General features: G+C 38.1%; 1 protein-coding gene across 1 annotated transcript; it reads right to left on the bottom strand.

Annotated features, from left to right (window-relative positions):
- Positions 1-781: 781 nt before the first annotated feature.
- Positions 782-26,070, bottom strand: TIMMDC1 (translocase of inner mitochondrial membrane domain containing 1). Its single transcript, XM_043594241.1, has 7 exons — positions 25,662-26,070; positions 23,100-23,265; positions 18,762-18,850; positions 18,265-18,332; positions 7,402-7,480; positions 3,916-4,026; positions 782-1,262 (listed from the first exon to the last, which is right to left on the bottom strand). Exons 1-7 carry the CDS (start codon positions 25,841-25,843, stop codon positions 1,112-1,114), a joined length of 846 nt encoding a protein of 281 aa, XP_043450176.1. The 5' UTR covers positions 25,844-26,070; the 3' UTR covers positions 782-1,111.
- Between the last annotated feature and the right edge of the window lie 473 nt (positions 26,071-26,543).

The raw sequence follows: 26,543 nt of genomic DNA, 5'->3' as shown, positions 1-26,543 counted from the left end.
ATATACTTGTGCACAGGTTCTTCCAGCCTTATAACTACTACTATTTGTTTTTCTATCATCCCCTGTGGGCCAGGGCATTGTGTTACGCTCTACATGCATCATTTCATTTAATACCCATTGTGATATGGATACTGTTTCATTTGATACAGGGGAAAACTGAGACTTAAAGTAGAATGGCTTTGCTTTGGTCACATGGCTGCAAAGCCATAGATGCCAAGCCAGCGATTTGCCTCCAGAGCCCATGGTTTCAGCCATTACACCACGTGGCTACACAAACCTGGCTCCTGAAAATGGTTATTTTCAGGGCAGGAACTAAAAACAAAGAGGCCCAACATGAAAACAAAGCACTAGATGTACACTTAGTGCATTGCTCCCCCCTCATTTAGTAAAAGTTTCAGTCTGCATGAGAGCTTCCTTCTAAAGAAGCTCCTGCAATGTACAGACTGAATATCTATGCTAAGTATCTTCTGTATATTATAGCATAGACATTTTGTCAGCAACACTAAGAAGAAAAAAAGATGGGCTCCTTTTTTTTTTTTGTAATAATGCTTATCTACTTCATTTTTGTTAAATTTATATCTTATTTCAAATGACATAGGAATTATCTTTTTTATTAAAACAAAACCAAACCCCACTACACACTTAGGCCCACAATGTTTCTAGAATCCAAAGGCACAAGGATTTCATCACAGACCCATTTGCCTTACCTAGTGATACCTCCTCCTTCTAGTGACTAAGTATCTTTTTAAAAGGCTGCAAGAATAAACATACAACCCACAGATTTCAACTCCAATTTTGGGAAATTTTTAATTTACTATTGTAAAATTCAGGGCAAAGAAATATGTATTGATTGACCAGTACAGATACAATGCCAAATATATAGATCAATCAGGAAAGACTATGTATTTAAATTTAAGGATAAGTAAAGTGAGTGTACAACTGCCCAATTCTTGGTGAAAACAAAAGATAAGAGCAAGTCACTGCCACTAGAGGTGCCAGCACTTATATCTGTCAGCAGGCTGGCCAAGGAGAAGACTAGCCTTTGGCATTCAATGGACAGGGCAACATAGATCCCTTCAATTTGCCAATGAATTTTAAGTCCAGAACATTTTCAGTCTTTGTCTTGTTTAGTTGTTGATGAAGGGTTTCTAGGAAGATTTAGTAGTGCTTCAATTTTCTTAACATCATCTTTGGAGCGATTTTTCTGTAAGCTACTTTCAATTTCTTCAGGGAGGAGTTCAGTAAATTGCAGTCTGGCTTTACTGTAATAAAAGAATGAAAAGGATATATCAAGTACTGCTCCATTTCTTTAGTTCTTAGATTTTTATTTTAGCTTATTTTTCTCTTAGAGAGCAAGTGTGTGCGCAAGTGGGGGAGCAGGGCAGAGGAAGACAGAGAGAATCTCAAGCAGGCTCCATGCTCAGCATGGAGTCAAACACAGGGCTCAATCCCACAACCCTGGGACATGCATGACCTAAGCCAAAATCAAGAGTTGGACGCTCAACCGACTAAGCCACCCAGGCGCCCTGATTTTTTTAAAAGATAGTATTTGTCGTCTTCTCCCTGTGACTTATGAGCAAACATTGCTCCCTGCACTTTAAATATAATGGACCTTCTTCGCTCTACTAACCTGTTCCACTCACATGCTGACTACGATTCTCATATCACCAAAATGGACACTGCTGTGGCGGCAGCTCTGATCCTTACGATATTCCAGAGTTCATACAGAGGTATCGTGCAGGAGCTGAAACACCCTGAGCTGAAGTGTGAGCCTTGCAACCTGGCTGTCCTGTTGCCCTCAGGGCTGGGGGGCATGTGACTGCCCTGCCACTTCATTAACTCTCTGTTGCCAGACCTTGTGGGAACTGCACAATGGTAAACTCAAGATGGAAACGTCAGATGGGACAACACTATAGATGTGTATTTACAAGGAATTAAAATCTAATTTCCAAATAACAGATCAGTTCTTTTTCTAAATCTAGTATCAGTGTCTTCCTTGAAGTGATTATCAAGGTCATCTATGACTTTCTTCTCAACTCTTCACAACCAGGTTTGACCATTTCTTCTTCCATATCTCTATAGCCAGTTTTCTATATTTTCTTTTTTTTTCTAAAATTTTATATGTTTTTTTAAATTTATTTTTGAGAGAGAGACACAGCATGAGCAGGGAAGGGGCACAGAGAGAGAGAGAGAGAGAGAGAGAGAGAGAGAGAAAAAGAGACATAGACTCTGAAGCAAGCTCCAGGCTCCAAGCTGACAGCAAAGAGCCCAACACAGGGTTCAAATTCATAAACTGTGAGATCATGACCTGAGCTGAAATCAGATACTTAATCGACTGAACCACCTAGGTGCCCTGACCAGGATTCTACATTTTCAGCTCACTAAGGCAATGTTTTATGTTCTCCCTTTAACTTCTCTATGATTATTTTCAAGCAAAGAAGCAGGCATATAAGTTCTTAACTATTATTACTCTTCTCAGGAATATCATATATATACATACATATATATATATATATGTATATATATATACATATATATATATATGTATATCTACACACACACACATAAATTTTTGACACTATTTCCTTTTGCCAAAGTATTTTTGCATTACTGTAATTCAATTCAAGTTATTGCTTTTAGCCATTCTTGAGGTTTTCTATCTCTGGTTTCCCTTTTTTATTGAAATACAATTAATATCTGTTAATATTTTTCCAAATGTTAATTCTTCTGCAACTTTCTATATCAAATTCAAATACCAATATACTTTCCCTACCTTTCCAATTTCTTAAAGTTTCATTTAAAAAAAAAAAACAAAAAAAAAGAAAAAGAAAAAGCTTCTGGGGCGCCGTGGCTCAGTTAAGTGTCCAACTTCGGCTCAAGTCATGATCTCACAGTTCATGGGTTTGAGCCCTGCATCAGGCTCTGTGCTGACAGCTCAGAGCCTGGAGCCTGCTTCAGATTCTGTGTGTTCCGCTTTCTCTGTCCCTCCCCAACACATACTCTGTTCCTCTCTCTCTCTCTCAAAAGTAAATAAACATTAAAAAAAAAAAAAAAGCCTCTTATGACATCTAAAGAACTAGAAATAAGCTAACAACACTTTCATGCTTTTAATTCTCCACACCAGATTTTATACTGGCATTATAATTTTAAATGCTTTATCCCAGAACTTAGAAAACTACATATCTCACATACCCTCTTACAATGGAGAAGAGGAGTGAATGAAACAAATATGTATTGGGCATTGTGGTGTGATTCTGCCTATAGAATGGCTGAGAAAACTGAGGGCTTGAAATTAAGGAAACTAAGGTCACAGAACTAATTAATAGCCTAGCTGGGATTTAAGCTCTGTTTTCAAGGTTTAATTGGCTACAAAATCAATGCTTTTTCTCATATAGAACCTAAGTCCTTGGACAACTGATCTACAGATATTAAGAATTTCCATGTGTGGGGGCGCCTAGGTGGCTCAGTCGGTTGAGCGTCCAACTTCAGCTCAGGTCATGATCTCAAAGCTCGTGAGTTCGAGCCCTGCGTCGGGCTCTGTGCTGAGAGCTCAGAGCCTGAAGCCTGCTTTGGATTCTGTGTCTCCCTCTCTCTCTGCCCCTAACCCACTCACATTCTGTCTCTGTCTCTCTCAAAAATAAACATTAAAAAAAACAAAAAATTTCCATGTGTGTATGTGTTTTTAGCATAAATCAAAGTTTTAAGTAAAAACATGGAAAAAACCAGACTGCTTATCTATTCAACATGGGGCCTGAACTCACAACCCTGAGATCAAGAGTCGCATGCGCCACCAACTGAGCCAGCCGGGTGCCCCAGAAACTCTTTGAATTGAGTGGTGGTTTAGAGTACCTGGGTTAAGGAGAACACCACAATGGCTAGGAAAGTCAGGTACTTTTACCTTCACCTGCTCCTTACCTCTCTTCCAATTTCAGCTCATGGAGTGCTTTGCGATCCTTCTGTGTTCTCTCTTGGACAGTCTCCCCGTAGAACTTCTGAAATGCCATCAACAGACTTCCTACAGGAGTGCTGAGGGGGAAGCAGAGAGAAAGCTTAGGAAAAAGCAGCCATTAGACCACACACCATGTGAGTGTCTGCTAAGGCAGGAGCAACACCGACTGAGCCACTTATTCCCTGACAGGTACAGGAACTCTGACAAAGTGTCCTTGTCAAATGAAGAAAAAATTATTAAGGCAATTTCCTTCCTGGTCTTCTAAACAGTAGAGAAAAACAATCACTGCAACTTCCCAAAATTAACTGGTATAAAAACAACAGGCCTATAAATTGGCTGTTTTATCATGAATGATAAACTGGGAAAATATATACTTGTGACAAGTTCTAGTAAGTAGCTTTATACTGAAGATTTCTCAGAAATGAAATTGTAACAGGAATGGTACCAAAACCTGCAGAAGGCAGGAACTGTGGAGGGCGTATTTGGTTGGAGGAAGGATACCACTGGCTTCTGGGGATGGAAGCACCAAAACATCCTAAAGTTCAAAAGTCTGGCACAACAGTCTCACCCACACTGTCAATAGTTACCCATTGAGAAACTGATTTAGATAACAATTATTACAGTAAGTTAAGGGTTTGGTTCTTATGTTCTCAAAGAAAAGGAGTTTTTGACTCTGAGATAAGTTCCCTCTGGCTACAACATAAGTAAGCTCATTTGAAAAATTACTGTAGCTAAGTGGCAAAGTCCATTGACAGACGGATAAAGAAAATGTGGTATCTACAGCCTTTAAAAAGATCCTGTCACATGCTACAACATAGATTAACCTTGAGGATGTTATGCTAAGTAAAATTAAGCCAGTTACAAAAGGACAAATAATATATGATTCCATTCATATGAAGTATCTAAAGTAGTCAAAATCAGGGCGCCAGGGTGGCACAGTTGGTTGAGCATCCCACTCTTGATTTCAGCTCAGGTCATGATCTCATGGTTCATGAGTTTGAGCCCTGTGTCGAGCTCCATGCTGACATGTGGAGCCTGCTTGGGATTCTCTCTCTCTCTCTGCCCTTATCCCACTTACACACTCTCTCTCTTTAAATAAACAAACTTAAAAAATAGTAAAGTAGTCAAAATCATAGAAACAAAGTAAAAATGTGGTTGCCAAAGGCTGGGGGACAAGGGGAAGGGAGAATTAATGTTTAATGGGTACAGAGTTTTCAATTTTGCAAGATGACAAAGTTCTAGAGATCTTTTGTACAATAATGTGAATATAAAAACACTACTAAACTACACACTTAAAAATGGTCAGGCTGATAAATTTTATGTTATGTGTTTTTAATGACAATGAAAAAGAAATTATTTTTGCTGCTAATTTCAACAATTTTTCCCTTCAAGCCAAGATGGTATATTAACAATATAACAAGTGGTGCCTGGCTGGGTCAGTCAGTAGAGCATGTGACCCTTGCTCTTGGGGTCCTGAGTTCAAGCCCCACGTTGAGGGTAGAATTTACTAAAAAACAAACAAAACACAATATAACAAAAATCATGTCAGCGATAGATTATGACATGCTGAATTTTTTAAAAATAATTTAAAAAAGGAATCCATAAGTCTAGTGTAACTTCCTCCTAAAAAGGGCGTAGAAAAAGGGAGAGGGTAGGTGGAGGCGAAGGGAGAACTCAGGTGAATGCCAACTAATAAAAACAGAAGAAAAGATAGAACTAACAAATCATTTTACAACCATCAGTAATAACTGATTATGGCAACAATTATAATAGATCATTAAAACCACTAGAAAAAAGATAGCTGGAGAACATGCTATTCACATAGTCTTACCCAAGATTATTTACTAATCACAATGAGAATAACAGAAGCCTTTCAGTGGAGAAATTTAAGTCAATACTAAATATGGTAGGCAGAATTCTACAATAGCCCCCCAAATTGTCCTGCCCTAATTCCTCATCTATAAATTATACCCATGATTCTGTTACATAGCAAAATTTTACAGATGTAATTAAGGTTAGTAATCCGTTGAATTTGAGTCAATCAAAAAGGAAATTATCTGGATGAACCCTTTAAAAGCAGAGAGTTTTCTCTGGTGGCAGAGAGAAGTCAGAGAGATTCAAAGTATGAGAAGGATTCAACATACCAGTTGCTGGTCTGAACACAGAGGGGGCACTGTGGCAAGGAATATGTATGCCTCTAGGAACACTGGTGTCTGGCTGACAACCATGCAGGGAACAATAACTTCAGCCCTACAGCCACAAGGATTCTGTAAACAACCTAAATGGTGTAGGAGCAGATTCTTCCCTAGTCCAATAAGAGCCTGCCTCATCCATACTTTGATTTTGGCCTTGTAAAACTCTGAACAAAGAGAGCCCATCAGCCTCCTCAGCCTTCTGACCTACAGAATTGTGATATAATAACGGGTGGTTTCCAGCCACAAGTTTGTGGTAGTTTGTTACACAGCAATAGAAAAGTACTGCACCAAGTAATTAACATCACTTACAATAGGTGAAGACAATACGTATCTTGATGTGATACACTGAGAAGGACTAACTTCACCTACACTGTATTCCTGACGAAAACATTTAACCTAAATCTACTCATGAAGGGATAATGAAAAGAAATTGGGAAATTTTCTGGGGGAAAAAGAGCAGTGGATCTATTCTAGCTTAAAGGAATCAAAACTGTAAATGCAATATGCAATTGGATCCTGAATTAAATATATATATGTATGGCATTATTGTAATAATTGAAAATTTTTGAATATGGACCATATCTTAGATAGCTATATTGAATCAATGCTAAATTATTTACTGTGATGATTATACTGTGGTATCATTGGTGAATGTTCTTCATTTCATCCTGGGAGATACCAGCTAATGTATTCAGAGGTGAAGAATTATGAGGTCTCTAACAGTTTAGCCAGAAAGAAAAAAGGAGAAAGAAAAAGAAATTTACACACATTCCACACATATACAGAGACATACAACAAATATGACAAAATGTTAACTGGTGAACATAAGTGAAAAGAGTATATGGGTGTTTGATGTACTAATTCATTCAACTTTTCTGTAGGTTCAAATTTTTTCAAATTAACAAGTTGGAGAAGAAAAATTTTTTAATTAAACAAACAAAATCAAACAAAAAAAATTTTTAACAGAATGTGCTTGTTAATTGTTTCTTATTATTTTCCTGCTCCTTGTAAAATACCATTGTTCAAATTACAAATAGGTTCAGGTGTTAGTGATATCTAAGCAGTGATAATTGGAAACAAAATCAACAACTGGGGTAAGATTAGAATTTGACAGTCAAAGCAACAGCCAATACAAAACTGAAGGCCTTTTATAGGCTGTAAGATTTAAATTTATTCTTTAGAAATGCATGAGATTTTTAACAGTAAGGCATTAATGAAAGTTGTGTTAATTTAGTATCAAACCATATTAACACTTACCCTAGCAAGGCTCCAATTATGCCACCAGCCACCAGACCACGCAGGCCTAAGTTTATTCTAAAAAGGCTTCCTGTGACAGCTATTTTAAAACAAACAAACAAACAAACAAACAAAAAACCCAATATTAAATTATCTTTAAGTACTAGAATCCATTTAAAAAATTTTTCTTCTATAAAAAGAACATAAACCGCTAAGTAAGTTTTCAGAACCCAGTATCAATAATACATCACCACAACCTAGATTTCCTGAATCTAAAATGCCAAGGGCGCCCGGGTGGCTCAGTCGGTTGAACGGCCGACTTCAGCTCAGGTCATATCTTGTGGTCCGTGAGTTTGAGCCCCACATCAGGCTCTGTGCTGACAGCTCAGAGCCTGGAGCCTGTTTCAGATTCTGTGTCTCCTTCTCTCTGACCCTCCCCCATTCATGCTCTGTCTCTCTCTGTCTCAAAAATAAATAAACGTTAAAAAAAATAAATAAATAATAAATAAATAAAATGCCAACACAGCTAGTTTCTCTTCCACACTGCAGGTTCAAAGGAAGAAACATCCCTTTTACAAACCTAATTTTTGTATATCCGTTCTACGGGTCCAACCTCTTCTCATTCTGCTTCATTTTTGCCCACCTCCCCTTAAAAATCTGTAATTTCTTCACTCCCATCTCTTCAGTTTCATCCTTCTTCAAGAAAAGCTTTCCCCAAAGAACAAAAACCCCTGCAGTTTGTACCTTGCTCCAGTCTCACCCTTTCTGTCCTGCTACACACCCCTCAGGCAGGCCTGCAAGTGGGCATTTGGTCCACAGTGCCACCAGGTGGTCAGTGCACAGGCTCCCTTTCCTTCCCACTGGTCTGGTATATCCAGGACGTCATTCATTTTCCTCCCTCACTATGCACAACACAACTAATGCATCTCATGTAGTAACATTTTTAAAAAAACAATTGAGACTTATGTGTCTTAAGTACTATTTGTTTTTTTTAATTTTCTAAATTTTAAAATTAACAAGAAAAAAAATCACCTTTAATTAACATTACCCAGAGATGGTAATAAATTTGGTCTTTTTTTCAAGTCTTCTTTTCCAAAGAAAGCATTTTTTTAAAAATAAAATATTGGGGGGGAGGGGTGCCTAGGTAGTTCAGTTGGCTAAGCAACTGATTCTTGGTTTTGGATCAGCTCATGATTTCAGGGTTCATGATTTCGAGCCCCTTGTAGGGCTCCATGCTGTTGAGCTTGCTTGGGATTCTCTCTCTCACCCTCTCTCTCTGCCCCTCCCCTGCTCACTCTGTCTCTCTCAAAATAAATAAACTTAACCATGTGTGTGTGTGTGTATTTTTTTTCTTTCTTTTTTTGTAGGGGTGCCTGGGTGGCTCAGTTAAGCAGCTGACTCTTGATTTCGGCTCAGGTCATGATCTCACAGTAGTGAGATGGAGCCCCGCATAGGACTCGGCGCTGGGTGTGGACCCTGCTTAAGATTGTTCTCCCCCTCTTCCTCTGCCCCTCCCTCACTCATTCTCTCCCTCTTTCTCTCTCTCAAAAAAAAAAAAAAAAAAGAATAAAAAATAAAAATAAATATTTTTTAAAAAGCTCTCAGAATAGCCAAAATCTAGAAGACTGACAACATTAAATGGTGGCAAGGATGTAGAGCAAAAGAAACTCTCATTCATTGCTGGTTGGAACACAAAATAGTACAGTCACTTTAAAGACAGTCTGGCAGTTTCTTACAAAAATGAACATATTCTTACCATATGATCCAGCAATCATGCTCCCTGGTATTTACCCAAAGGAGCTAAAAACTTGTGTCCACACCAAAACCTGCACACATTTATAGCAGCTTTGTTTGTAACTGCCAATACTCGGAAGCAACCAAGATGTCCTTCAGTAGGCAATGGATAAATAAACTGGTATATTCAGACAATGAAATATTATTTAGCACTAAAAAGAAATGAGCTATCAACTCATGAAGAGACTGGAGGAAACTTAAATGCATATTAAGTGAAAGATGTAAATCTGAAAATGTTATATAATATATAACTTTCTAGAAAAAGGCAAAACTATTGAAACAGTAAAAAAAAGATCACCGTTTATCAGGGGTTGGTGGGCAGGACACATAGGTGGAACAGACTTTTAGGGCAATGAAAATGCTCTTTATGATACCACAACGATGGATACATGTCATCATACATTTGTCCAAACCCACAGAATGTACACTAAGAGTGATACCTAAGGGAAGCTATGGACTTTGGGGGATAATGATGCATCAGTGTAGGTTCTTCAACTGTAACTAGTATCCCACCCTGGGGTAAAATGTTAATAGTGGGGAGGCTATGTTTAAGTGTGTATGTTGGGGCGGGGGGAGGAATACAGTAAAACTTTGGATTGCAATTTACTTGTTCTGCGAATGTTTCACAAGATAAGCAATTATTTCTAGTAAATTTCAACTTGATAAACGAGCAAAGACTTGCAATATAAGTAGCACCTGACACTGAATGTCACATGATCACAACTGAGCCAATAGTTCTCTCTCTTTCTCCCTCTCTGGGAGATTGTGGGTGATCATCTCCCATGCTCGTATGCTCAGTTTCAGGCTTTTCAGAGCATGGGAAATCAGTGATTTTTCAGAACATTGGAAGGTGCCCACAACTGGCACTAGTGTATTTTTTGTCACTTCAAAGCACCTGTGGACAGTCCTTTGCTTTTCCATACAAGAGTAAGCTTAGGAATGCTTTGCTTCATTCTAGGTCAGGCTGCCTGCAGATATAGACCCTTCCCTCTGTTGTCTTATGCTGAATACATTAAATACAGTATATGACAAGAGTTTATTAATACTGTACTGTAATCAACATCCGTTAGTAATAGTTAGTTGTCCTACACAATAATCCTCCTCTCTCGTCTCCCTCTAACCAGCCACAAAGATCTTCAAAGGTAAGTGCAGGTTAATCTATTTTTCTTTATATTTTGTACTTTCCTTATTCATTTGTATTATATTACAGTATTGTAATCATTTTTATATGAATATTTGTGAGTTGTGAAACAAATCATCTGAGTTTCCATCATTTCTTATGAGGAAATTTGTTTTGATATACAAGTGCTTTGGATTACAAGCATGTTTCCAGAATGAATTATGCTCCCAAACCAAAGTTTTATTGTATATGCAAAATCTTTGTATCTTCTGCCCAATTTTACTGTGAATTTAAAACTATTCTAAAAAATAAAGTCAGTTAAAAAGGGGGGAGGGAGTAGTGAGGCTTATAAGCTATCAGCAGCCAAACATCAGTCAGACTCTTTATTACACAAACTCTTTATTACCATGTGTTCTGTAAATAGTTTACTTTTTTTTTTCGACCTTAGTGTTTATTTCTTTTTCTTGCCTGAATGCACTGGTTAAAGTCTCCAGTATAATGCTGAATACAACTGTATTCATCTCAAGTATACACCTTAATTACAAGTGTATACAGCTTTCCCATGTTCTCAGTCTTAGGGGAAAATCATTGTCTTTCACCATTAAATACGATGTTTGCTGTAGGTTTTTTAATGGATGATAGATGACCTTCACTGGGTTAAAGAAGCTCCCTTCTATTCCTAGTTTGTTGAGAGTTTTTATCATGAATGTTGGATTTTTGTCAAATACTTTTCTAAGCTAACCTTAAATTCCTTGGATAAATTCTACTTGGTTATAGAATATAATCCTTGGTTGTTGCTGGATTTGGTTTACTAATATTTTGTAAAGGATTTTTGTGTACATACTTTTCTTTTTAAAGTAATCTCTGTACCACCTCACACTGGTCAGAGTGGCTAAAATAAAATGAACAAATCAGGAGACTGTAGATACTGGAGAGGATGTGGAGAAACTGGAACCCTCTTGCACTGTTGGTGGGAATGTAAACTGGTGCAGCCACTCTGGAAAACAGTGTGGAGGTTCCTCAAAAAATTAAAAATAGATCTACCCTATGACCCAGCAATAGCACTACGAGGAATTTACCCAAGGGATAGAGGAGTGCTGATGCATAGGGGCACTTGTACCCCAATGTTTATAGCAGCACTTTCAACAACAGCCAAATTATGGAAAGAGCCTAAATGTCCATCAACTGACAAATGGATAAAGAAGATGTGATTTATATATACAATGGAATACTACTTGGCAATGAGAAAGAATGAAATCTGGCCATTTGTAGCAATGTGGATAGAACTGGAGAGTATTATGCTAAGTGAATAAGTCAGGGAGAGAAAGACAAATATCATGTTTTCAATCATATGTGGATCCGGAGAAACTTAATAGAAGACCAGGGGGGAGGGGAAGGGGGAAAAAAAAGTTACAGAGAGGGAAGGAGGCAAACCATAAGAGACTCTTAAATACTGAGAACAAACTGAGGGTTGATGGGGATGGGGGAGAGGGGAAACTGGGTGATGGGCACTGAGGAGGGCACCTGTTGGGATGAGCACTGGGTGTTGTATGGAAACTAATTTGACTATATATATATATATATATAATATTATATATATATAATATTATATATATAATAAAAAAATATTTAAAAAAAAACAAAAAAAATAAATAAATAAAATAATCTCTGTACCCAACATGGGGCTCAAACCCACAACCCTGAAATCAAGACTCACATGCTCCACTGACTGAGCCACCCAGGTGCCCCTGTGTATATACTCTTGAGTGATAGTGATCTGTAGTTCTCTGTGCTATCTTCATCTTCTTCATTTGGCTTTGGTATCAAGGATAATACTAGTCCAAAGGAATAAGTTTGAAAGTGTTCCTTCTTCCTCTATTTTATGGAAGAGTTTGTGAAAGAAACTTCCCAAATAGCCACTGAAGCCATCTGGTCTTGGGCTTTCTTTGTGAAAAGATTTTTTTTTTTTTTTCAACGTTTATTTATTTTGGGGACAGAGAGAGACAGAGCATGAACGGGGGAGGGGCAGAGAGAGAGGGAGACACAGAATTGGAAACAGGCTCCAGGCTCTGAGCCATCAGCCCAGAGCCCGATGCGGGGCTCGAACTCACGGACCGTGAGATCGTGACCTGGCTGAAGTCGGTCGCTTAACCGACTGCACCACCCAGGCGCCCCAAAAGATTTTTAACTAACAACTTAGTTTATTAACTTGTTGTAGGGCTATCCAAATTTTCTATTTCTTCTTGAGTAGATTTTGGCAATTTGTGTCTATTTTCTTTTTCTTGGTCAGTCTTCCTAAAGTTGTCTGTTATCTTGTCATTTAAAAAAATTTTTTTAATGCTTATTTATTTTTTGAGAGAGAGAGAGAGCATGAGTGGGGGAAGAGTCAGAGAGAAAGACAAAGAATCCAAAGCAGGCTCCAGGCTCTGAGCCATCAGCACTGAGCCCGACGTGGGGCTTGAACTCCTGATATGTTATTGTCTATTTCACAATCTGTTATTGTCTATTCTCCTCTCAATTCAGTGTTTCTTTTTATGTATTTATGAGCTCTGTTGTTAGTTTATATGTTTATATGTTTATAAATGTTATATCTTCTTGATGGATTGGTCCTTTAAATATTATAAAATGAGGGTGCCTAGATGGCTCAGCTGGTTAAGCATCCGACTTTGGCTCAGGTCATGCTCTCAGTTTGTGAGTTCGAGTCCTGCATCAGCCTCTCCATTGACAGTGCAGAGCCCACTTTGGACCTTCTGTCCCCTTCTCTCTCTGCCCATCCACTGTTCACTTTCTCTCTCAAAAATAAACATAAAAAAAAATTATAAAATGTCCTTTGTCTCTAGCATTTTTTAAAAAGTTTATTGATTGATTGATGAGAATGTGTGTGCACGAGCAAGGGAGAAGCAGAAAGAGGGAGAGAGAGAATCCCAGGCAGGCTCTGCACTGTCAGCACAAAGCCAGATGTGGGGCTTCAACTCACAAACCGTGAGATCATGACCTGAGCCAAGATCAAGAGTCAGCTGCTTAACCAACTTAGCCACTTAGTTGAATACTGTTATTTTTTTTTAATTAAAAAAAAAAAAAAGTTTATTTTTGAAAGAAAGAGCATGCAAGAATGTGAGCACATGCAAGTGAGGGAAGGACAGAGGGAGTGACAGAGGATATGAAATGGGCTCCCTGCTGACGGCAGAAAGCCTGATGTGAAGCTCTAACTCACAAACCGGGAGATCATGACCTGAGCCACAGTCGGATACTTAACTGACTGAAACACCCAGGCACTCCCTCAAATACTAGTTTTATTTTTTTTAATTTTTTAATGTTTATTTATTTTTGAAGGAGAAACAGAGCATGAGTGGGGGAGGGGCAGAGAGAGAGGGAGGCACAGAATCTGAAGCAGGCTCCAGGCCCTGAGCTGTCAGCACAGAGCCTGACGTGGGGCTCGAACTCACAAACTGTGAGATCATGACCTGAGCCGAAGTCAGACCCTCAACCAACTGAGCCACCCAGGAGTCCTTCAAATACTATTTTTAAATTAGGGAAAAACAGTTGAAAGAAAGGAAAACAATAGGTTTATAGAGTGTTTTATATTAACTTACATATTAACCATTTCTAGTACTTTTCATTTCTTCCTGTCAAGTTACTATTTGGTGTCATCTCCTTGCTCCAACATACCTCCATTCCTTCCCTCTCATTTGTGCTATTAATGCCATATACAACTTTAAATATGCTGTATGTCTAACACTGCAATTTTGTTATTATTTTACATAATTGTCTTTTAGATTAGTTATGAGAAAAAATATTTATACAGCCTTTAATAATAACTTTTATAATTATCTTTATCAACGCTCTTTAATACTTCTCATAGATTCAAGTTACCATCTGGTTTATTACATCCTTTTAGCGTGAAGAATTTCCTATAGTATTTTTGTTAAGGCAGATCTGCTAGTAACAATTTTTCTTTGTTTGTTTATCTGCCAATGTCTTTATTTTTGCCTTCAATTTTGAAGAGTGGTTTGTTAGAAACAGAATTCCTGGTTGACAACTTATGCTTTTCAGGCCTTTGAATGCATTCTACTGCCTTCTGGTTTCCATCGTTCTGATGAGCAATAAGCTGTTAATCCTCTTTGGTGTTCCTCATGGGAGTTATTTTTTTCTTGCTGATTTTAAGATTTTTCTTTCAACAGTGTAACTATTATGTGCTTAGGTGTGAATCTCCTCATGTTTGTTCTTCTTGGAGTTTGTTGAACCTTTTGGATGTGTGGATTAATGTTTTTCATCAAATTTGGGAAGTTAAGGACCATTATTTCTTAAAATACTTTTTTCTAACCCTTTCTCTCTTTTCTACCTAACATTCCCTTCACATATCTATTGGTTTTTTTTTTTTAATTTTTTTTTCAACGTTTATTTATTTTTGGGACAGAGAGAGACAGAGCATGAACGGGGGAGGGGCAGAGAGAGAGGGAGACACAGAATCGGAAACAGGCTCCAGGCTCTGAGCCACCAGCCCAGAGCCCGACGCGGGGCTCGAACTCACGGACCGCGAGATCGTGACCTGGCTGAAGTCGGACGCTTAACCGACTGCGCCACCCAGGCGCCCCTCTATTGGTATTTTTGATGGTGTCCAATAGGTTGCTCAGGCTCAGTTCATTTCTCTTCATTTTAAAAATTCTGTTCTTCACAAAAAATCATCTATATTGATCCCTCTTCAAATTCACGAATTCTCTTTTGCTATCTCAAGACTGGTGTTGAGCTTCTCCTCTCCAGTGAAATTTTAATTTCTATTGCTGTATCAACTTTCAACTTTTCATTTTTTTTTTTTATAATTTCTGTCTTTATTGATATTCTCTATTTGGTAAGTCACTATCATCATACTTTTATATTTCTTTAAAATGGTTTGAAGCCTTGTCTTCTATGTTCAATGGATGGGTCCAGTCAGAGACATTCCCAGTGAGTGCTTTTTTAATCCCCTGGTTTTACATGTCATATGATTTTTTTGTTGTTGAAAACTGGACATTTTAGGTAATAAATTACAGCAACTCTGGAGTTAACACCCCCCACACAGGGGGGATGACTGTAATTCTTTGTCTATGTAGTGACTTGCCCGGACTAGTTCTGTGGAGTCTTTTTCCTGCAGAGTACAGCCACTAATGCCGTTGCTCAGTTTTTATTTGTATGCGTGGTTTCCTAGGCATCACACTGGCTTAAGTAGTCAGCCAATGATTTGTCAGAAATTATGCTTAAGCATCCCAAGCTAGTAACGCTCCTATCCTTTACCAACGTATCTGTGGTTGAAGAATGCATTCAAAGTTTAGACAGTTTAAAATCTCTTCTGGCTTTTTCTTTTGGTGTTCACAATTAACCCTCACAACTAACCAAAGATAAGTAGGGGCCTTGCCAGTCTCTCCATAGTGTGCATGAATACATACTTACACATGTGTGCAACTTTCTAGAATTCTAGGGATACATAGAATCTTATTAAAACCCCCTGTGGCTGTCTTGTTCCCTAGATATTCCTGTTAAGATTCTGCCTCATCTGCCAGTCTATTCCTTACCCCAAATAGTATCAAAACCTCAGATTAGCTGTGTGATATTATCCTTCCCTGTTGCAATTGTTTTCAGCAACACCCCTTGGCTTGGAATTTTCTGTTTTCTGCTCCAAATAAAGTCAGCGCCCTCAAGCAACAGAAAGCCAGTCCTCCAGCCTGTCCTTATGAAACTTCTGCATCACAGAGCTGTGGGCTAGGGGGGCAGGAGGAGCCCTAGGCTGAAACACCACAGACTCCCAATGTTCTTACTGAAACTCAGTAGAAATTCTTGGATAAGTGCTTACTGATTTGTTGTGTGCCTGTGGTCAATTTCCAGCATCTTTAAATGGTTGTTTTTGATAATTATGTCCAATTCTATTGTTGCTTTTTGTGAAAGGATTTGCCAAGCTCCTCACTCAGTCATTCCAGATGCCAAATATACATTTATAAATGTCCAGATGAATGCCATATAATAATGAGGGGAGACATTCTTGACGTGATTTTGACTTCAGGGGAAATTACTTCAGTGTTATACCATTAAATTCAATGGTGGTTGCTGGTTTGAGATAAAAACTTATCTTGTATCATGTTTATTTTTTTACTAATTTTTACACTCAATTTACATTCAAGGAACATTTATTCTACTCTACTATGTGTCAAATAGTTGTGATATAAAAGGCGAAGACTTTCTCTGATATCAAGTAAGTCATCTAGTGGAGAAGCAAAACAAGTTAACAGGTACAACATAGAGTCGTAAGTGCTTTGATTAAAATATTTATGGTTAATTATGGGAATATAGGGGAAAGACACCTGAAGACCCAAAAATAAGAAAATAGGGACTAGGAAACTAAAGCTGACAGATAAGCTGAACCTTGAAAGACAGGTTCAATAAAAGCTGAATAAAATTACTTGCAGGAGTGGGAAGGCATGCTCAAGAAAAGGGACCAATACATGTAAAGCAAGATTATGATGGGTTTGGGAAATCAAGAGTAGAGTCATAGGGTGGAGCAAGAGTGGTACGTGAGGACCAGATCAAGAATCAACATTAGAATGATGGGAAACTATGAAAGAAGCTCAAGCAGAAGAGTGTTATACTCACATTCATATTTCCAAAAAGTAACTAAGGTAACAGTGGAAGTGGAGGAAACCAAGACTAGAAACAGGGAAGACCAGATAGCAGCAGTGGGAAGAAAGAGGAGGTGAGAGTCCCTACATATTAAAGGAATCTAATTAAAGGACTAGAACTTTGCAAAGAGGGGGATAAAAGGCAGAACCATATCATTATCTGGTTTCCAGGTTTTTTGTTTATTTGTTTAACATGGTAAATTATAAAGAACCTAACAACAGGAGCAAGTATGGAAGTTGGGGGAGGAAAACAGAGTTTGGTTTGGACATAGGCATTTGAGCCTACAGAATACCCATGGAAAAATGGTGGCAAGTTAAAAAAGGGCAAGTTCCAGCTGCTCCAGTGCTATTAATGCCTATTTCTAGTTTTATATTTTAAAATGTTTCCATTAAATTGTTAAGTTCAAATTATGTGTACATGTGTTTGCCTGTGTGTATATATACATATACACAGAGAAAGAGAGCATGCACTCAGAAGAGAGAACAAGTCAAGAAGCAAATGGGCTAAAATGTAAACAACTGAATCTCTGTATATAAAGGTTATATGGTGTTCCTTGTATTACTTTTATTTTTAAAACTTTTTGTAAGCTTGAAATTATTTCCAAATTAAAAAAATTTTTTAATGTTTTATGAATTATATGTACCTTTTTGCATGTGAGAGAATTACATGAGGTAGTGAGTGTTTGAGTATATGTGGCACTTCACATTTACATTTCTGGAAATAATACTTCAATACTTATTTTTTAATGTTCATTTTAAAGAGGTCACATTTACCAGAGGCATAAAGCTTTAAAATAAAATCCAAACTTAGTATGAAAAATCTGGTCCCTTTCTACGTAATTTCACCAAACTTATCTCAAGCCACTCTTCCCCTTACTGACTATGTTCCAGCCTTATTATCCTGCTTTTGAGGAACTTTCTTGCCGTGGAGACTTCACCCTCAATGTTCCTTCTGCATAAGCTACTCTTCTTCACACTTTTCAGGTATCAGCTTAAATGTCACCTCCCCATAAAGGCCTTCTCTACTCACCCTGATCATCCCATTGCTTCACCTGTTTGCTATTTTCTATCACAGCAGCCTTTTTCTCCCCCAACCACATTAGACTATAAAACTCCATGAAAGCAAAGACCTTTTCTGTTTTGTTCACCAAGTATACCAAGGGCCAAGCATAATGCTCTCCATACATTTTGCATGAATGTTGAATGAGATGTGATGAGAAGTCAACCAAAGAATTCAGTAGTTCTGATTTATAAGTCCTTAAATATTTCCCAAACCATATTTGAGAAGACTGAAAAACATAAACAAGAACAAAAATGTCTTACCTCCCGCAATGACAAAATGGCTTAGGGCATTTTTATTTCGGTACACATTTAGACCAGTATTCACTGTGCTGGGAAGAAAGAAAACATAAAATTTAAAGCATATCCCCCTTACTTTCTCGACCACAATTTTCACTAAAGTGATAGGTATTAGAAATGCCTACTAAGTCAATTCCTGGTCTTAGTCTAGGTCCCGTCAATGTGTTCCCGACTACCAATATTCCCTAGGTTTTCTAGGTGGACCTTCTGTTGAAGAATGAACCAAAGAATTTCTCTTACTTAGAAACCTTGTCTCTACTTTGATAATAGGTGGAAGACCTCCATCCATGGATGCAAACCTATATCTGGACCAATCTTTTACATAGATAAAAGTTCTTGGGGAAAAAGGTATTATGAATCACTTTCATGTGGGTGTTTAGTTTTTAAAAATCTCACTTGCTCAAAAGATGTGCTCCCAAAATAATACTAAGACCTTTTGTCACAACTCAGAGAGAACTTACTTGAATATAGTCACAAACACTGTAGTTCTCCAACTCCAGCGCCAGCCATACCGGATGAAGCCTCGTGTGGCAGCACGATGTGCAGATTGCTAAAGTTAATGAAAAGGCTGTGAGGTTCCAAGACCCCTTAATACCTTCTTTATTCTAAAACTGTGGTAGAAGGATGGCTATGGATTAGGCAGGGACACCTAAACAGAAACATTATTAAGATCTCTAGAAATACCGTTTACTGAAACTTAAGCAAAGGTCCCATGTGCATCCTATTCTATCGGGAGATAGAAAAGGAACTAAGAATTGCCAGTGTCAACCAAGCAATCTATCAATGAGGCATAAACAGAGAATCTATGTGGCAAATGCCATGGCAAATATAAAGTCAGTATTAGACATGCTTTTTATATCCAAGAAATCTTGGAAAAAAGAAACCATAAAATAAAAAAGAACCAAAGAAATGGTAAATAAAAGGGTAAGGATGATAGTAATACAGAGAAAAGAGCAAAGAAAAGAGAACTGATATTTACTGCCCACGTTCTATGTAAAAGTTGTGTTAACATATTACCTCATTTAATCCTTACAACTTTTCTTTTAGGCAGGTGTTTCAGATTTAACTAAAGCACAGAGAGGAAGTTTCTAACCAAGATCACTCAGCCAAGAAGGAGTAAGTCAGAATTGGAAGACAGGTTGTCTGTCTCCACATCACCATGGAGCAAGTCTGGTACAATATCCTGAGGATATAGTCTAGATTTTGAGAGAATCCCTAAGTGGATCCTTAACTACTACAAGATACTGGGCAAGTCAAAACCTCTCTGAAGAGTATCAGTATGGACTCGTGGCTTTTAACAAATAGGCAGATAAATAAATAGATACAGATGTGTGTATGAATATGTGTACATAAGTATATATGAGCACACACACATTTCCTAGGGCTTATAGAAGCCATGATATCCCTGTAAGTGAGCATATGTAGCATCAAATCTTTGTTTTTTTAATGTTTTTATTTCATTTTTGAGAGACAGAGTGCAAGCGGAGAGACAGGGAGAGAGATACACACAGAACCCGAAGTAGGCTCCAGACTCTGAGCTGTCAGCACAGAGCCCGACGCAGGGCTCGAACTCATGAACTGTGAGGTCATGACCTGAGCTGAAGTCGGACGCTTAACCGACTCAGCCACCCAGGTGCCCCTCAAATCTTAGTTTTATATATAATTTTTCCACTAAAAGAAACTAGAACTCCTTGGTGATGACTAACTCTGGGGCTGGTACTGGAAAAGTAAAAGATGAGCCAGGAACATCTTGCTATGCCAAAAAATAAAGATATGCTCAAAGAACGATGGGGACATATAAAAAGAACAAAGGAGCTAGTTTAAAGGGCTCCAACTGTCCAAATCTAGGCCAATTTCAGCATCAAGATAAATAATGATAAGAATGGATTATAAACTACAGAGTAAAACAAGAATCCACGAGTCCACATTGATCGAAATAAATTATAAAAAGACAAATACAGGAGAAGGGAAAGCTCTTCCTTAAAGCTGAATATGAAGCAATAAATGTAGGAAAGATGGGATTAGAAAATAACCATTTCGCAACCACCACAGTATTAACTCTTTCAGGTAAGAGTCATCATTGAATACTAAAACTAAAGCATGGAAATTTGATGAAAAATAGGATATTTACATAGTCTCAAAGTATCTCCTAAGTATCCATAAGATATTCACTAATTACATTTACTAATTATCTTGATTTCAGCTCAGGTCATAATCTCAGTCCTGAGATCAAGTCCCGCCTGGGCTTGCACTGGGTGTGGAGCCTGCTTGAGATTCTCTCTCGCTTCCCCTCTGTCCTTCCCCTGCTTGCACGTGTGCTCTTTCAAAAAAAAATTTTTTAATAAAAAATAAAAAAATTACAAAGGGAGAAAAATAGTAATTTTACAGTTGATAAACCTGGCAGAGACCATCTTAACCAAGTGCCAAAGTAAACATCATCAGTAAAGGGACAATAGATATCATGTGTTCCTGATATAATGTACTAAGTAAGAAGTACATTAAGTACATCTAAGTAAGAAGTAAGGAGTACTAATACCCCAATCTAGGGTATTCCTGCTAAAACACATAGCTGGAATCTAATCATGAGAAAACATTAAACAAATCCAAATTGAAGAACATTCTACAAAATAAATAGCCCACATGGGAATGCAAGCTGGTGCAGCCACTCTGGAAAATAGTATGGAGGTTCCTCAAAAAACTAAAAATAGAACTACCCTACGACCCAGCAATTGCACTACTAGGCATTTATCCAAGGGATACAGGTGTGCTGTTTCGAAGGGACACATGCACCCCCATGTTTCTAGCAGCACTATCAATAATAGCCAAGGTATGGAAAGAGACTATATGTCCATAGATGGATGAATATATAAAGAAGATGTGATGTGCATATATATGTGCATATATATATGTATATATATATATATACATATACATATATACATATACATACACACAATGGAGTATTACTTGGGAATCAAAAAGAATGAAATCTTGCCATTTGCAACTACGTGGATAGAACTGGAGGGTATTATGTTAATCGAAATTAGTCAGAGAAAGACAAATATCATATGACTTCATTCATATGAGGACTTTAAGAGACAAAACAGATGAACATAAGAGAAGGGAAACAAAAATAATATAAAAACAGGGAGGGGGACAAAACAGAAGAGACTTATAAATATGGAGAACTGAGGGTTACTGGAGGGGTTGTGGGAGGGCAGATGGGCTAAATGGGTAAGGGGCACTAAGGAGTCTACTCCTGAAATTATTATTGCACCATATGCTAACTAATTTGGATGTAAATTAAAAAAAATAAAAAATAAAAATAAAATAAAATAAAATAATAAATAAATAGCCCCAATCTTCAAAAATGTCACAATCAAGAAAGTTAAAGAAAGAGAAACTGTTCTATATTAAAAGAGACTAAAGAGGGGCCCCTGGGTGGCTCAGTAGGTTGGGCGTTCGACTTTGGCTCAGGTCATGATCTCACAGTTCGTGGATTCGAGCCCTGCATCGGGCTCTGTGCTGACAGCTCAGAGCCTGGAGCCTGCTTTGAATTCTGTGTCTCCCTCCTTCTCTGCCCCTTCCATACTCCTACTCTGTCCCTTAAAAATAAACATTGAAAAAAAAATTAAAAAAAAAAAAGAGAGACTAAAGAGGCATGAAAGGCAAATTCAACATCTGATCCAGTATTAGATGCTGGACCTGGAAAAAAAATTATTTTTATTTACTTTTAAAATAGGGGTGCCTGGGTGGCTCAGTCGGTTGAGTGTCTGACTCTTGGTTTTGGCTCTGGTCATGATCTCATGCTTCATGAGACTGAGCCCTACACTGGGCTCTGCACTGACAGCGTGGAGCCTGGCACAGAACCTGACTGGGATTCTCTCTTTCTCCCTCTCTCTCTGCTCCTCCCCCACTTCAGCTCCCTCTGAACACTCTCTGTCAAAATAAATGAATAAACTTAAATAAATAAATAATATTGGAGAGACGACTAGCAAAATTTACATAAAGTCTGAAAATAAGACAACAGTACTATATCAGTGATAATTTCCTGATCTGGATAATTATATAGTGGTTATATAAAAGAATGTCCTTGTTTTCAGGGAAATACATGCTGAAGTATTTATCATGACTATAACTTACTCTTTAGCAGTCACAAAAAATAATAATATGCATTATACAGAGAGAGAATGCTATAGTAAATGTGATAAAAAGTTAACATTTGGAGAATTTGGGTGATAGGTATATAGGAATTCTTTGTACTACTTTTACAACTTTTAAGGCTGACAGAATTTAAAAAAACAAAACAAAACCCAAACAACTAACTCTCTGAGCTGTAACTTCCTCACTTATACAACAGAGTTGATGTACAGATCTAACAAAAGAGTTAGCACTCTATAAACTGTAGAGTTATAAATGCTAATTGTTGTTTTAGTGTCCTCCAAGGAGACCCTGTGAATGGGGTTAATATGCTCTACAGCTAAGCCTTGATGATTTAGCTAGGGATTAGAAATATATTTCAGATACTATACTTGATCTTAGCCAAAAGACTGAGAAGTGATAGAAATATATTTCAGAAAGTAGAGCCATGGTAGTAATCCCTCTGAAGATAAGAAAAGTGGTCTGACAAACCATGTGTATGCTCTTTAGCATTAATACGTCTACTGTTAAGTGCAGGTTTTGTTTCTTTACTCTGACATGTTAACCCTTCCAACCCTACCACCTAACTGAATAGCTAAGTGTAAAGTGAATTACTAAACTAATATGCCCTCAAATACTTTTAGAGTGTCAGTACTTACCACAGCATCAAACCGGCTATGATAAACTTCTGCTTGGCTCTGCTCAACATAGTGCTGTTTAGCATGGATAAAAGCTGGTATTCCTCCATATGCCCAGCCAATGATGCCTGCTGAAACAGCCGCCTTATAAATATTCTCAAGTTCCTTTGAAGTTCTCTGCTGTTCACTAAGACATCAAAAAGACAATGTTGTTTGGGATTAGTTTATGGATACTGCTCTCCAAAAGACAGTACATTCAAAATGACCCCAATACTAACACTACCACATTTTTCATCATGGGCAGAATCTCCGGATTAATAAAATCTCCTGATGAATTAAATACCACAGTTATATCACAAGTAGCTCAAATCTCAGCCAAAATTAACCTATGCTGTTAGAAATCAAGCTATTGGTTGATTACCCTTAGGAAGATAGTGACTAGAAGGGGCACAAAGGGGAGCTTCTGAAATGCTGCTAACAGTTTCTCGGTGTTGGTTACACAGCTATGTTTAGCTTGTGAAAATTTGTTGATCAATATACTTATGTGTAAATAGATGCATATTATACTCCAATGTTTTTTTTCGAAGGTGGTTTTATTTGATGACTATTACAAGTCCACTACATCTCTGGAATCAGGAAGAATCTGTAAAAGCTGGATGCAAGGATCAAGATTTCCCTTTTTGAATTTTAAGCTAACTTTTGGAAATGACACAAACTTACGGATTTTAGGACAATGTATTCAAGAACAAAATCCTAGATTAAAAAAAAAAAATCAAAACCTGTCTTTCTGAATTCACTTTTATGCCATGCTCAGATTGGGCCTGTATGATAAAAAGCAACAAATGAGAAATCTCACTGTGCAATGGACACCACAGACCAACCTAACATAAGGAAAAACCACTGTTTAATTCAATTTGTTACTCTCAAAAGAAGAAATTAGAACTGATAATAAAGCTTTGAAGATGTTTCTAGAAGCTCTAATGAATAGCTAAGTTTTTAAGTATTATGTTACTATAAATGGCCCTCTAAATACTAAATGTTATTTACATTACTAAATCACTTTCTTCGGAGACTATAAGGTGTTTATCTAATTCTAATTATCAATAACCACATCTCTGAAATCAGAATCAGTGAGTCTTTACAGCTCCTGCATCTACAAGAGAAATCTAAATAAAATTTCTCAGAAAACTGTAATTCTTATACTTACTTAGGCCAATAGGAAAAAACTGCTATAATTTGAACCCTGTACTTTTCTTGTATAGTGAATAAGATCAAAAACATTTACCTAAAAGTTGGCCTATGACAGAACTCAGAAAAGAGAAAATGTAAAAGCTTAAAATTTAACAAGCCAGATGAATATGCTTTGCCTCCTTTTCACTCTCTGAAAAATTCCATGCCATAGGTGATATTTATCTCCATTTCATTTATTTGGCTCTAAGAAGTCCTATGGTTGGCCCAAACAGCTAATAAATGGTGAAGAAATAGCACAGTGGTGGAAAAGACCTAAACTACAAGTGACAACAGGGTTGTGGTTCTGGTTCTGTCACCCACTGTTAAGTGACCTGCAGCCAGATCACAATCTATGAACTTTAGTTTCCTCATCTATGATGGAGGGGAACATAGAAGTTAACCTAGATTACCTTCAAGTTTCTTTCAGCTCCAACATTCTGTGGTTTCCAAAGCTGATCAAAATAACACCCTTCTGTTATATACTATATAGGATCTTTCACAAGTATCTCAAGTAAATATTGACTGGAAGGATTGATTGGAAGGACCAATGCTGCCTCATTATCTTTAAAATAAAGATGATATTTCAATAAAGCAATTAAACACGATTCTGCCAACTCCTTGTCCCAACAATCTCAGCAACATAATAAAGCTTCAAAGTTAATTTAACCACCTGGTAACAGTGTAGTATTGTAAAGTATTTCATGAAAGGGCCATTTTTCCACCAATAATTGATAAATGATGAAATAAATGAATAAATGAAATGAGTTTTCCATTAAAGTGAATTCAGTTTGAAGTTAATTTTGTATTCTGAAATAACCTTATTTGTTGATCTAGCTCTTTTATAAAAATGAGACAATACTTGCTATTATTTTTTATATATTCATTATCTGACAGAATAAACATTTTACAGCTCTCTCTGCCGTTTCTCCAATCTCCACTTTTTTGGAGAGAAGGGGGAGCTATGGTCATGAAATACCAAAGTTTGGAATAAAGTGAAATGCGAAAAAAAATACTGGAGCGTAATCTCGCTGATGTGGATTCCAGGGTCAATTCTGACACTAATTAGCTCGGTCCAATTCTTCTAATGTGTAAAATCGGGGGATTACACTAAGACTATACTCTCTAAAAATGCTCTGACTTATGAGTTTCACCCCTACCATTTGTAAACTGTCCTGTCAATCAACAGAACTACTAAATGGCAATGTGAGGACACAAACTTGGGATACAAACATTACAACACCAAATCTTATTCAAAAACAAACCACGTCACTCAGGGGTCCTTCACCCCAGGATGACCCAGGTTGCAGGACAGCTCTTCGCAGTCCCCTCCCCACAGACCCTAGGCACTTTTACTCTTTGACAAACAGGTCCCGGAGGCGGTCCCATCCGGATTCCAGGTAATCAGGCTCTGGGACGTAGGAAGACAGCTTCTGGTTCTCCGAATCGGGAGCCACAGCTCCCGCAGCAAAAACCCGAGGGAAAGGACACAGCGCCCGGCAGAAGTAGCTCTGTGGCGCTGGCGGCCGCACCTCCATGGCCCTCACGGAACCTGCGGGCACACGCTTGGGTTCTCAGGGCTCCAAGGCCTCTGGGAGACGCCGTGGGAGGACAGTAAGGATAACTGCAGTAATAAATAGGTGAGTACCCTTCTACCAGGCCCAGCTAATTTGCTGCCAGGCTCGCCACCACATTCTAGACACCCTCCTCCCCAAGGCCGGCACTGACTTATGAAGACCTTGGATACACGAGACAGGAAGTCCCACCTTCAACGGGGCAAAGGCCAATAGGCGGGGCGACGGCGTAGCCGTAGCCAAGCACTTCCGCCTAGAGGCGGGACGAACCCAGTGTGCCTGGCCCGCCCCCCGGAAGTGAGTTGGCTCGGAGTAGCGTGGCCCCGTCGCCCGCCGGTTTCTTTGCCTGTCTTTGGGCGTTCTGGGCCACGTAAACCGGGTCTTCGTCAGTTTCCGGGAGGCAAGATGTTGTCACAGGCTGAAGTAGTTTAGCGTGTTTAAAACGCCAGAAATTCCACATAGATGAAAAGAAAGTGGAGTGGGGAAAGGGGAAGACAATTCACACAAATAGAAGCCCTACCTACTTTCACTTACGTAGTGAAGCCTCCGAGCTGGGCGGGGATTCAGTTTTGGTTTCAGAAAAAACAGATGTCTTGGTGCCTGATAGACCGAGATTTCCAGAAAGCTCATTTGAAGAATCAGCTTTGGATAGTTCTTAACAAGG

This window comes from Prionailurus bengalensis, chromosome C2 (genome assembly GCF_016509475.1).
Source record: "Prionailurus bengalensis isolate Pbe53 chromosome C2, Fcat_Pben_1.1_paternal_pri, whole genome shotgun sequence".
Classification (NCBI taxonomy): Eukaryota; Metazoa; Chordata; class Mammalia; order Carnivora; family Felidae; genus Prionailurus; species Prionailurus bengalensis.
Note: the sequence above shows the minus strand (reverse complement) of the source record. Positions and strands in the feature narration are given on the sequence as shown.

Coding starts and splice junctions, on each gene's coding strand:
- TIMMDC1 (XM_043594241.1), bottom strand. CDS start 25,843: ATGGAGGTGCGGCCGCCAGCGCCACAGAGCTACTTCTGCCGGGCGCTG. Junction 23,266..25,661: donor CGGGACCTGTTTGTCAAAGA/GTAAAAGTGCCT, acceptor TTGATGTCTTAG/TGAACAGCAGAGAACTTCAA. Junction 7,481..18,264: donor CCATTTTGTCATTGCGGGAG/GTAAGACATTTT, acceptor GTTTTAAAATAG/CTGTCACAGGAAGCCTTTTT.